A 12,548-nucleotide genomic window follows, 5' to 3' on the forward strand; every position below is an offset into this window, starting at 1 on the left:
AAAAAAACCAAAAAAAAAAAAAAAAAAACAAGTGAACGATATGTCGACGCCCTTTTACTGGCCAACCGCCGGCGCCGCCTCGTTAGCCTTATCCAACCGCGCGAGCGACTTCGCGTCCAGGCCGGCGTACCACTGCTTCAAAAGAGCCGCATACGACGCCTCCCCGTCCGTCAGCTCCACCGGCGGCCCCCGAATCTGCGGTAGGTCGTCCTGGCCCTCGCGCTCGAAGACGGCCCAGCTGGATCCATCGTTGGCCCGGAGCCCAAACCCGCGGCCCGTCAGCACCATGACGCTGAAATTGCGCAGCAGAATCACGTCGCCTGGGTGTACCACCGGCAGCGCTGCCTTGTGCGGTCGGAAAATTTGAACCGCGACCGTCTGCGCGGGCGCGATCGAGTGGTCTGTGACGTTGAATGCCAGCATGATTCCCCGTGGACCTCCCTTGGCGCGCTTGGCCTCGGGCGGCTCTGTCGTTGCAACCGCGAACACGTCCACGGTCTTGCCCGGATGATTCCGGAGCACCTTGAGCGAGATGCAGTCTGGCACGTCGGCGCGCAGCGATCTCGTGAGCTGCGCCTTAACCGCAGCGGGCGTCTGCTCGGCAGTCTCTTTCGGTGTTGCCTCTCGTTTGCTCTGCTTCGACTTGGCGACATCCCTCTCTTTGGGCTCCTTCATCTTAGAAGCCCGCGATGGCGACTTGATGGCGCTCCTCGCGAGCTGCACGCTATCGTCCTCAGCATCTGGCGAATCACTCTTCAAGACCAGACTCTGTGGTCTGGCACAGGTAACTCGCGTGCTATCAGGAGTCGTGCGGTCTGATAGGCGCGTCGACCGTCGCGATGCGATGGACGCACGGGCCAATGTGACGCTAGGATCCTGATCCTTGCTGGCAGTATCCGACCTGTCTCTTCGGTGTCCGCGCGCTCGCCTCGGAGACGGCTGCGCGGCGTGGACTTCCTCCGAGGCATCCTCGGCGATAAGAGACGACTGCGCCTCAGATGGTTGTGCCGACGAGTCTCGGATTTGTGATAACTCGTCGTTGGTAGGTGAAGTCACATCGGCTTCATATGGTGCCTCCAGGGAAGGCTCGATGGTTTGTCGAGATTGGACCGGGTCTGTGGGTGCTGCTGCTTGGTTCTCCGGTTTCTTCTGAGCCTGCAAGTGCCTCTCATCTTCTGACATAGAGACCCAAATCTGCGATGGAGCTTCGCTATCAACCTCTGGCACAGTGACCTGAGTATTGGCCTCTGGAATCTCTGTGGTCTCTGTGGCCTGGGTCTCGACGAAAGACTGCGAGATGCTTTCAGCTTGTTGCGACCCACCCACTGTGAGCAGCTGCACATCATCATCCTGCATGTCGAGCTGCTCGCTGCCTTGCGAGCTTCGCATCTCAACAAGCTCGACCTCCCCATGTTCCATTGCAGGAGACGGCGCCATCTCGTTTGCTATGGTATCATCCGGACGATCCATATCCATTACGTCTTCAGATGCTGCCTCAAGCAAACCCTCGTCAGTAGTAGCCTGGGGCTCGGTTATAGACATCTCAACCGTCACGTGTGATATTTCAATAACCTCTGTCTCTGAGGTAGAATACGCGTCGCCAGCTGTCTCGCTGTCTTGCGAGACTGGCCGCTCCTCGCCTGTCTGCAGTGTCGTGATAGTTGTGACTGTTTGATCCTCAAATATCATTGACTCCTCTTGGAGCTGGGTTTGGATGAGTTGCTCCTCGGTCATTTCATCCATATCCACATCGGAGTCTTCATCTCTCGTCTCGTCAACGGACATCGCTTCAGTGTCAGCCATGTCCACATCAGTAGGGCTAGGGGAGTCCCCGCTGGTAGAGTCCATCTCTACCTCGACTGGAGTGTCGGGCAAATTTGTGACTCTCGTGTCGATCTCAGACTCGATGGCGGATCCTTGTTCCATAGTAATGCCTCGGTCGTCCTCAAGGGGTTCGACCTCTTTCAGTTGAGCCTCTGAGATTTCAACCTCGCTCTCATTTGCTTGGATTTCGAGCATATCCGATGTTGGTTCTTCGACCAACTCTTGGCCAACAACTTTGTCGAACTGAGTCTTTTCCGTTTGTACTTCGACAACCTCGGCTACGTTGATTTCGACCTCTCGCGTCGCTTGATCATCGGTAACGGCATGGATACCCTTATCAGAGTCGGCGTATGTCTTCTCAGTTTGGTCACCATGAGCCTCCTCGAAATTGATAACCGACTCTTCCGGCGATTTTTGAGCATCGATTTTGTTCACACCGTGGTCGGGAGGGAGGGAGTCTCCAACCTGGGATTCAGTATCTATGCTCGTCTCGGATCCTGGCAAGGCCGTGATCTGTTCGCTTTCGGTTTCCATTGTAGCTGGGTGGGATAGAAGAGTCCGGTTGCTGTCCACTGGGACTTCCGAGTGTTCGTCAGCTGGGATACTTGATTCTTCATGCACTGAATCTTTGGTCCCCTCGTCCGTCCCAACCGTCGGCGTGTGTCTGCTCTCGATGGCTGGCTGGTGCGGTTGAGTCTGGGGTTCTTGGTCTTGTGCCTCAGACTCCTCTTGAATGGCGAAATCTTCGCGCAACGATGCCTGTTGTACCGTGTTAAGCTCGGCTGGGACTTTTGCCAAAGGCACAGATTCCGTCTCCATAACTCTATCGTCCAAGCCCATGTTTGTTTCAATGTCTGTCCGCTCTGGAGTTTTCCGGTCATCCTGGAAGTCGTCCGCGGCCAAGTCCTCCTCCAATCCCTTCTCCAAGTCTGCCGCAAGTATGTCTGAGTCACCCCTTGAGCTAGGCCGGGAAGAGCTTCTGCGGAGGCTCGTGGCCTGTGGCAGCTTGATGGGACTCATCGTTTCGAGATCGTCACCAAGCGTCGCTGATGTCATGTCCGGTGCATCAAAAGCAGATCTCGAAGACATTGAACGAAGCATCGGTGTTGGTGTGCCGTCGCGGGATGCCTCCTCTTCACTCTCCTCGCCAGACGAGTCAGAGGAGCTTTGTTGGTCATCTTCATTGCTGGCGGACTTTGCTTCGCTCTCGTCCCTATCGCTCGGATCGTCTTTTTCCATTTCATCAGTGGACCCGTCGTACTGTGGCATCTGTCGCGGTTGAGTGGGAGTGTGTCGGGAAGGCGGAGCCTCGTCCTCGTCCTCGTCCTCGGAATCCGAAAGCAGACTGATTATCTCCGGCGCTCCTCCTCGTGGTGCAGTGGGTGGTGGCCGATTTTCGTCGTCTTCGTCCTCCTCTTCTTCGTCCTCCCCCTCGTCGTATTCATCATATTCTTCTCCATAGTTCTCGACATTCTCTTCAACCTCATCTTCCTCATTGTCCTGAAGTTCAGGCTCAAGAATTTCGTCATCTTCCTCTTGACCATAGTCCGACTCTAAATCTGTACCATCGTCGTCATCCTGGTTATTGCTGAGATTGCGGTAATTGGTAATGTCGTAGTCTCCACCAGCATCGTCGGCATCGTGCTCGGCTTCATCTTCACTGTCTTCGCTGCTGCTGCTGCTGCTGCTACTGCTGCTGCCTTCTTGCTCGCCTGCTACAGCTTCGTTCTCTGCATGCTTAGAGGGTCTCTCGGCGTACGTCCCTGAAGGAAGTTCCTGCTCGGCGCCATCTTCGTCCTCCGAAGCATGGTCTTCCTCCACTTTCAAAGCCGCCTGCTCGCCTTCTGGGTCCTCGGAGTTTTCTTTGATCCGGATTTCGCGCTCTTCGGCCCAGCTATCGCTGGACATGGCTTGTGTCTCAGATTGCTGTCCTGCCTCCTGTCCCTCAGCTGCTGCATCTCCAGATCGCACAGGCGGCCTGGAATAATGTGTGGATGTAAGCCCCCATGGAACTTGCTGAGGCTCAATAACAGAGTCAATGACGACTGTGTGGCGTTCCCCTTCAAGGCTATGCTGTTGCGGATGGTCTTGATACGCGGCTATTGGCTCAGACATAGGCTGTGACGTGAGTGCGGCATGAGGTCCAAAGTTGGGACCATCGAGAAAAGATGTCGGGTAATGACTATGTGTATCAAGACCATGGTCGAGCCCAGCTTCAGGGTATGCGCTCGGATGCTCATGGAATGGCCCTTCAGCGCCGTAATGTGGCTCCATGCCTTCCTGGAGATCATGGCCAAACACCGGGCCGAGGGGCGGCTGCTGAAAAGCTGGCGAATGTTGTTCATGAGCCGAGGTAAACATGGGGATTGGCGCATGCTGTCCAAACGAGAGACCTGGAGGTAGCTCAACATCTGGACTGTGGCGTAGATCAGACTGAACCCCTGAGTCGACCATTGTTGATTTTGAAGGTGTCTGCCAGTACGATGCGTTCTCGCGAGCCTCCGCAGCAACCTGAACCTCTATGAGGGGACTCATATCCCGCTCGATTGTCTGGCAGCCATCATCGACCATCTTCGGCCGCGAAGGCGTGGCTACCGCTGGTTGTTCCGCCGGTTGTTCCGCCGGTTGTTCCGCCGGTTGTTCCTCCATCATTGGCGTATCTTCGGTCTTTTCCTTTTCGGGGTTCTCCGGCTCGGGGCTCGGCGATTGACTGGCATATCTCCAGACTTCGCTGTATCGACTAGACTTTGATCGCTTCTCGGAACGCACTCTTGCTGCGACATCTTCGTCAAAAATATCCATGCCGCCATCAAACAAAGACCCATACGACATCCGAGCACGCTTGAGAAATGCAGGCGAAGCATATTCGTCCGCCACAACGCTCTGATCGATGGGTCTCTTGCCAGAACGCGCAATAGGTGTTGTTATTCTCTCGGGTGTCTTCTCTTTCTCAGTAAACGGGTCGAGGGCTGACTGTGACAGCTCAAGGTCGGGCTCTGGTTCGGATTGGACAGGGTGATCGACATCGATGACCCTTACGTCGTCAGAGTCGCTGATTTTGGCCTTTGAAACTTAGCAAAGACCAAGCAAATCTATACCCGACATACCTGGAGGAGCACCCTCTCCGTGAATCTCAACTGCCAATCCAGGCTTGTCCCCGGAACTCGCGTCTTGGAGTCGTCCACAACGAACTTGACTCCATCCAACGACAGTGTAATTTCATCGCCACTTCCAAGAGCTGCTTCGGAAATTGCCTTGGCGCTTGATCCACTAAACTCGACGCGCACTTGGCCCTTGGCGCGACGGAGTCGATAATCAGGCTCGGCGAGGAGGAAAGCAATCGTCTTCTTGACAATACTGTACGGCCATGTGATGGTAACGACACCCCGAGCGACACGATTCTTTGGATTCTGTATATCGGGGTTCAATTGCGCAATCGGAATGCCTTCGGCAGCTTCGAGCTGCGCAGGTAGCTGAACCCCAGACATCGCGTCATGGGTCTCGGGACGCGGCGTAGCTGGTTATACTGAGAGGGAGGACGTTCGGGGCTATCGATCATCAGCGGTGGATGTGAACAGCGTCGGTGCTTCGGTTTCTTGTTGTTAGGAAGGGATCGAGCGTAGCCGGCCGCAAAGGTTGATTCTGCGGTACGGCATCGTCGTGAACAATTTGGTGGTGGAAAGTGGAACGAAGCTTAAGCTTCACCTGCCGCGATTGCCTGTGGGTCCAGATGGCAAATAGAAATAAATGGCAGGCGGTGTACAGTGCAGGATAGCGGGAGCCGCATTTTTATCGATAAGCGCGCGCCTCCCGCTACCTCTCGGATCTCCATCGAGCGCATTACGAAAAGCTCAGGTGAACTTTGCGTACCTACCTAGGTAGCTTAACTTTTACCTATCCGGATCAAAATAGGCATCCCTTGCAATGTCGAATGTATCTTATCCAATCCAATCATTCCCTCAGTTGTAGGAAATATGGTGGACGTGCTGAGGATCTCCGTCGCCCGGCAGTATCCACATATGTGTCCGAAAGGGTCTGAAAGGGTCCGATTAGGTGATTTGCCGCCGATATAACGCATTGCACCCCGCGGAGCATGGTCTGTTGTGTCGCATTGCTTTTAAGAAGCACCGGTCCATTCCTGCAAACAAACAAAAACGCACACCTTGTGTCTCATATCAACATGACTGCCCCGTTCGATATCAAGAAGATTGCCGTCATCGGTGCTGGGCCGACTGGTTTAGCGGCCGCAAGGTACCTTTCAGCGCAGGGGGCCTTTGAGACGGTGGTTGTCTTCGAGCAGCAGGCCGAAGTAGGCGGTGTCTGGAACTACAGCGAGTATCCAACCACATCTCTCCATGTGCCTCAAACCGATCCATTCTGTCCGCAAGACCCTCCGCTCCGGTCCAAGCCCGGCGCGCCTCCCGTGTTCCCCACCCCAATGTACCAGTCACTTCACGCCAACACCGTCAAAACGACAATGAATTACAAGAATGCGCCCTTCCCAGACGACACGTGGGTGTTTCCGTCTCGCCAGTCCATTTACAATTACCTGGTGGGGTACGCCAAAGACGTCCGCCATCTCATCAAGTTCTCCCACCAAGTCAAGTCGCTAGCCCTCCGACAGACGGACGGCAGAGATCAATGGGACCTCGAGGCAGCTTGCACCATCAGCGGTCGCAAGTTCACGGACACGTACGATGCGGTTGTAATCGCCAATGGACACTACGCCGTCTCTTTCATTCCTGAAGTGAAGGGTATCGAGGCATTCCACAAGGCTCACCCCTCAACCATCCTGCACTCCAAAAATTACCGCGTTCCTAAGCCCTTTACGGGGAAAAAGGTGATTGTGGTCGGTAACGGACCGTCAGGTCTGGATATCGCCCGTCAAATCAGCCAGGTAGCAGACAGGGTGTATCTGTCTGTCCGGCACCCGACCCCACCGGACAAGGTCCATCATATTGGCGTGACGGAAGTCCCGCGCATCGTGGAGTTTGTATCGGGGAAGAGGGCTGTTGTTTATGAGGGGGGGAAGACTGAGGAAGATGTCGACGCTGTCATCTATTGCACCGGCTTCTTCTTCAGCTTCCCGTTCCTCCCCGAGCTGCTCAAGCCAACACTTTTGACATCTGGCAAAGGGATCCGAGGTTTGTACCAGCACCTGTTTCTCATACAGCACCCGACCCTCGCCTTTCCCGGGCTACTTATCAGGACGGTACCATGGCCGGTGGCTGAGAACCAGGCTGCAGCCCTTGGGGCGGTTTGGTCGAACGGGCTGACGTTACCACCCGTCGAAGACCAGGAGAAGTGGGAGCTCGACCTCTTCAAAAGACGTGGCGACAAGAACATACATGTATTGCTCGACAACGGGGACGATGGCCGCTACATCAACATGCTGCATGATTGGGTGGCCCAGTCGACCAAGAAAGGCAAAGAACCTCCGTACTGGCGCGACGAGCAGTTTTGGGAGCGGGGGGTCTACTGGCCTAGCAAACAAGAGTTCGAGAAGCGAGGGGGTACTGCGACGACTCTTCGAGAGATTGGTTTTGTGTATCCAGGAGTGGGGAAGTGGGTGCATTTGGGGCCGAAGCTGTTGAATCCCGTTGTCGATAGCAAGCGACAGAGTCCAGATCACCAAGCGAGTCTATAATTATACCTTGTTGCTTGATCAGCCATGCGCAAATTCAAGCCTCGCCAATCGTGGTGAGACGGTCGCGCAATGTCCAAACTCTGCACCTCGAGCGACGTGCCTCGGGAACTGCAGGATGCTTGTCTACTGAGCTCCAGGAAAGCTCCACGACCCCTCGTGTTCAATCTAAGAGCTCCAGGGGAGGTAGCCGAATCCGAAGTAGCGTGACAGGGGGAGCTGTTAGGCGAAATAGTTCCGAGCGCGTTTCCGGGCCAGCCATTGGCAATTTAATGACGGCAGGGGAAACATTTTTTCTTCTTTTCTTCTTGGGCAATCAGAGGAAATGAGCCGCGCCAGGTCTCGGAGTCCATCGCATCTGCTTGGTTGTGACGCGGCTGTTTGGGGTTTGGACTCTGGAATGTGTCGAAAGACGATGTCCCAGAACAATCGCAAAGCTGCATCGGCGACCAATGGCAATGAATGGCCTGCGACGTGTCGACATTCTGCGCCTCGTCTCTTGGGTTCTTGGGCGCGAAGCTACTAACTACCTAGGTAGGTACCTACCTAGTTTTACTAGTGGCAAGGTAAGGTCACCGTAGTGGGGGATGATGATCGCCGGAAACGATGGAAGCGGCGGCTGGTGTGGGCTGGTGTGGGCTGGTGCCGTGCGCTGATGTAAGCCGTCCCCTGTTGGAGCTCACGTTGCCAGCTTCGCGCGCGCCACTTACGACCGCTACCGAAAAAGACTTTTGTGACAGCTTGCAGAGCTTCGTTTGACACCATTTGCGGGCGGGCCGTGTCGCCTTGTCGAACGAAACATGCAGGCCTGGCAAGGAAATTCCATGTATCCGAGCATCGATGACAAGGTTAGTGAGCAACATGAGATGACAGGCTGCACGACAAAGCGGCGTAACAAGAACGCAATGCAGATAGATTCCTCTACAAATATATGGACGGTGCAGTAGCGCAGCGAGACATACCAGAGCATCAAGAAAAACACCACCTTTGGAACAGTCTAAACCGCGTTCAGAAATTGGCACTCTGTTGGTCCAAGCTGCAGAGGCTGGTAGTGGGTGGTGCATCAACACCAGACAGGGACACCCATCACAGAACCGGCATGATGATTGCGAAAGACGTGAAAATGCGGCGATAGCAGCATGCTAGTATACCGCATGGGTGTCCTAGAGGTCTTCAGCACTAGTTATGCAGGATGCCGCATCTCGAGGCGCGAGGAGCATGCAGAGCCTACCGCAGTCCGATCCGCTCAAATGGCCAACGACGCGAATCAACCTCTCGACACGTCAGGGTGCGTGCCGCGAAGAGGATCAGCGGGGACACGACGTGGACGGATTCCGGTGGTAGATTCGATAGTTATGGTATAATTAACCTGGTTTGGCGCGTCTTGGGTTCCCAAGACAGACTGGGCTGGGCTGGCTTGCACAGGGGATTTTGGAGGCAGGCCTGTTTATACCTAGAACAGCTGCATCTCCAACACACACGCACATGAGCCCACACCCATGTACCACACCCGCTGCGTCCGGGTTGCGGTACCTGGCTCTCCCACCCCCATCCCCGTACTTGCTGCAACCAATATCCGTCAAATCTCATTAATAAATCTCCTCTCTCTTACGACCACGCCAAACTGCCAATCTCTTTTTTACCAGCCTTTCACTCTTCCCTTCCCTTCCCTTCCCTTCCCTTCCCTTCCCTTCCCTTCCCTTCCCTTCCTGGTGTCGTTGTTGTGCCTGCGAACCCTCGCGAAACATCCCCAGTTACCCAGTTACCTTGTTCTTTCTTCATTCACTATCGCTCCCTGCCTATCTTACCTACCACGCCCTTTCTTTCCTTGAATACACATCTGCGGCATCCAGGCACTCGCTCTAACATTACTACATATTCTACCTTATTCAACAATACCTTCCCCCCGGATCCCTGTGCTCCCTTGCATCTTACATCTTCAGGAACCCGTACCGCGTCGCGCCCTGTTCTCTTTTCCCGCCATCATTGACCCTCTCCTGCGACTACCCGAGCGAACAACGGTATCGCTTTCCGACGGGGCGACTTTGCGTACGACCGGCTTCTTTTCCACCTCTCGATAGTCAAGAGCACTAGACAAGAGCGAAACACGATCCAGGAAGGGACCCCTGCGGCCTCTTTATGATCAAAGTCAACAAGCACCACCGATGATTCGCGACATGGCCATCCTCATTGAAGACGTCTTCTTCCCAGGCTCATAGAAACAAGCCATGCCTGCTTGCTCGACAACCCAACCGATCGTTCGACACCTGAATTCACAACCAACATCATGACCGACCCCCTACCGCCGCCCATTCCTCCTGGGCTGGGCCAGCACCTGCGGCCGCCTAGGCGCCAGTACCGTCTCTCCGATGAGCACTCACCCAGCCGTACCCGAAATACCGACGACCTGCTGAGCCGCCTTACGCCCATGACCGCGGTTGAAATGCTTCAAATGCCCAACGCCGAGCTGAAGCATTGCCTCGACAACTCTACCGTTAGCGAACAGGAATTCGCTTTGCGCGCCGCGATGGCCAGCCGCAAGATCTATGTGTGGCTCGAGGAGCTCTCCGACTGGCCCTGGCCGTCCACCAGCGGCTCTGCCGGCTTCGAAATGCCAGATGTACCAAGGACGAAACTTGACGATGCCGCTGCCTCCGAACCAGAGTACTTGGGGTGCCTTCCAGCTAAGGATGTGACTCAGTACGAGCAGCGCGTGGACGGCATCTCTCATGACATGGACCAGCTATGTATTGAGGACATCAAGGCTCATGTCATGCACACACACATTCTTCCGCTTTCGAGACCCGGGACACCCAATATGGATTCGCGATCCATCGCGGCGGCGCTCTCTTACAACCGGATGGACGATTTGACGGCCCTTCTAACCGCAATCATTATCCAAGCACTGCCAAATCTGTCCAAGCTGTGTCGGCTGCTAAAAGTCTGGTACATTCGGCTTTCTGTGCTTCGCCGCATACCTGCGCTGTTGACTGGAATTGCAGAGGCGGAATTCGCCCTGGAGTCGGCGTGGAATGTGCTGTCATCTCCGGCGGGAACGCCGATCGAGGACAACCTCGAACAACAAGCGCAAGACGACTTCTCGCGGTTCAAGCACGCCTTCACCGTGGTCAAGGGAGTGCTGGAAAAGCAAATCACCAAATCCGGCCGCAGTCTTGACTTTATGCTTGACAACCTCGAGGGGTTGCAGGACACACTGCCAGAAATCTGGCTTGACCGCATGGAGGCCGTTGAGCGTAATTACGCCCACTGGGTGGCCTCTGGCGAGCAAAAGATAACAGAAGGGGAGTGGCGGCAAATGGCAAAAATCAAAGTTGAGCCCCCCTTGGCTCTGCCAGCTTTCGACGAGGATCCAAGCACTGTTACCTTACCGGTGCCCATCACCATTGATCCGCCAAAAGAGGAGACGAGGGAGACGAGCCGCTCTGGCAGTTCCAGCGAGGCCACGCCAGAACAATCCAATGAGGCAAATGAGGATGACTCAATAGAGCTGTCACTTTCACATTTGCAAGCTCACAGAACAACACAGCCGCCTACCAGTGGCTTCGATGGTTCCAACGAGGTACTGAAGCCCAAACGAACCCCGTTAGCCGAGGTCCTGAATGAAAGCATCCAAAAGACCGGCCCACCCGAAAGCAACAAGCAATCTGTCGTATCGAAACTTAGAGCAGTTTTTGAGAGCAAAACGAGATCAGAGTCGTCGTTTCTCGACGACGTGGAGATTTTGTCCGACACACCAGATGACGAGGACGAGGTCCAACTGCCCCCTCTGATCCGTCCAGACCGACGCGGCAGCGACGCTTCGGAGTTGTCGACAGTCATCCATGGCCACACCAGCCTGCTAGCAGACGGCTCCAGCGACATGCCCGAAGTCTCTGCTTCACCACCTCTGCCGCGTCAGAATCGTCATGAGACCCTGGGCCAGAAGTCCGCTGCCGGCCGTTTCATGAGCATCAGTCCCCCAAGCTCGCCGCCGTTTCAACCTAGCATGCGAGATGATGGCGTTAGTCCAATGATAAGGCCTCAGGAGGAGGGACTGCTGCCAGCGCTGCCTCTTGAGTCGTCTTTTATCGAAGAGGACTACGACCACTCCTTCACCAGCGTGGGAATACCAAGAGAGTCCAACGCATCCGACGATCACCTTCGCCAGCAAATCAGCGACATCTTGGAGTCCATCCCTGCCAACATCAAGCTGGCCAAGGCCACGCCCAAAGTCGATCTGAACCCACCACCGCCGGACCTGCCAGCGAAGAGGCTTAGAAAACCCTCGCGGGAGACTATTCGACGCACAGGCTCCAGCATGTCCATGGCGTCAAGAGCGTCCTCGCGTGCACCCACGCCATGGCTGACCCTCGCTCCTGCATACGCCAAGAACCCCAGGCCCAAGCGTTCCCAGGGCAGGAATGACATCCGAGTCTACCACCTATCCCGCTCCACCGGCGAAGCCCCGATCAAGCTCTTCATCCGTTGCGTCGGTGAGCACGGCGAACGGGTCATGGTGCGTGTCGGCGGCGGATGGGCCGACCTTGGCGAGTATCTCAAGGAGTACGCCACCCACCACGGCCGTCGTTCTGCCGGCTCCATGGAGACAGCCAAGGTCGAGGTCCAAGACGTGCCGCGCGCTAGCAGCCATGCCGCTAACTCGAGCCCTCCGAGCCGACCGGCGTCGGCACTGGAGATGTCTCCCATGACGCCACTCAACGTCCGAAAGTCTAGGAAGTCTTTCGGCGCTGGGGACACCTCGGCCTCATCTGTTCCAAGACTGCTGCCCAACACGCCGGCGGTCCCACCAATTCCGGACAAGTATACCCCGTCCTCGGAGGACTCCAACCGGTCGCGGTCCAGCTCTCACATTAGTTGGGAGGAAGAAAGCTCGTTCCTCGGTCTTGCGGGCCCCACAGGCCGCAAGGTCGAGATGAGCGAGGAGAGCCGAGCGTGGGTGGAGAGCGTCAAGGAGAAGGTACGCCTTGCTAGCGGTGAGGCGCGCAGTACTTCTCAGTTTGGTGACATGGGTAAGGTCGGAGGCACGAAACGGCTTTTTCGAAAGGGTTGAAAAACAACG

At 55.6% G+C, this 12,548-nt stretch overlaps 4 protein-coding genes across 4 annotated transcripts; 2 read left to right on the forward strand and 2 right to left on the reverse strand.

Annotated features, from left to right (window-relative positions):
* Positions 1–9: 9 nt before the first annotated feature.
* On the reverse strand, positions 10–5,312 carry LY79DRAFT_597019 (uncharacterized protein; the record flags this gene model as incomplete). The annotated part of the gene is made up of 2 exons (XM_060561796.1): positions 10–4,887; positions 4,932–5,312. 2 exons carry the CDS (start codon positions 5,310–5,312, stop codon positions 55–57), a joined length of 5,214 nt encoding a protein of 1,737 aa, XP_060420077.1. The 3' UTR covers positions 10–54.
* A 417-nt stretch (positions 5,313–5,729) lies between these two features.
* On the forward strand, positions 5,730–7,547 carry LY79DRAFT_535229 (thiol-specific monooxygenase). Its single transcript, XM_060556497.1, has one exon. The coding sequence runs from the start codon at positions 5,918–5,920 to the stop codon at positions 7,469–7,471; it is 1,554 nt and encodes a 517-aa protein (XP_060420078.1). The 5' UTR covers positions 5,730–5,917; the 3' UTR covers positions 7,472–7,547.
* Positions 7,548–7,918: 371 nt separating this feature from the next.
* On the reverse strand, positions 7,919–8,881 carry LY79DRAFT_142223 (uncharacterized protein). Its single transcript, XM_060550966.1, has 2 exons — positions 8,700–8,881; positions 7,919–8,631 (listed from the first exon to the last, which is right to left on the reverse strand). The coding sequence occupies exon 2, from the start codon at positions 8,530–8,532 to the stop codon at positions 8,041–8,043; it is 492 nt and encodes a 163-aa protein (XP_060420079.1). The 5' UTR covers positions 8,533–8,631; positions 8,700–8,881; the 3' UTR covers positions 7,919–8,040.
* Positions 8,882–9,755: 874 nt separating this feature from the next.
* Positions 9,756–12,539, forward strand: LY79DRAFT_665158 (GAS2 domain-containing protein; the record flags this gene model as incomplete). The annotated part of the gene is made up of 1 exon (XM_060563019.1): positions 9,756–12,539. The coding sequence occupies one exon, from the start codon at positions 9,756–9,758 to the stop codon at positions 12,537–12,539; it is 2,784 nt and encodes a 927-aa protein (XP_060420080.1).
* Positions 12,540–12,548: the final 9 nt, after the last annotated feature.

Source organism: Colletotrichum navitas (genome assembly GCF_030913465.1).
Source record: "Colletotrichum navitas strain CBS 125086 chromosome Unknown LY79scaffold_2, whole genome shotgun sequence".
Taxonomy (NCBI): domain Eukaryota; kingdom Fungi; phylum Ascomycota; class Sordariomycetes; order Glomerellales; family Glomerellaceae; genus Colletotrichum; species Colletotrichum navitas.

Coding starts and splice junctions, on each gene's coding strand:
- LY79DRAFT_535229 (XM_060556497.1), top strand. CDS start 5,918: ATGGTCTGTTGTGTCGCATTGCTTTTAAGAAGCACCGGTCCATTCCTG.
- LY79DRAFT_142223 (XM_060550966.1), bottom strand. CDS start 8,532: ATGCACCACCCACTACCAGCCTCTGCAGCTTGGACCAACAGAGTGCCA.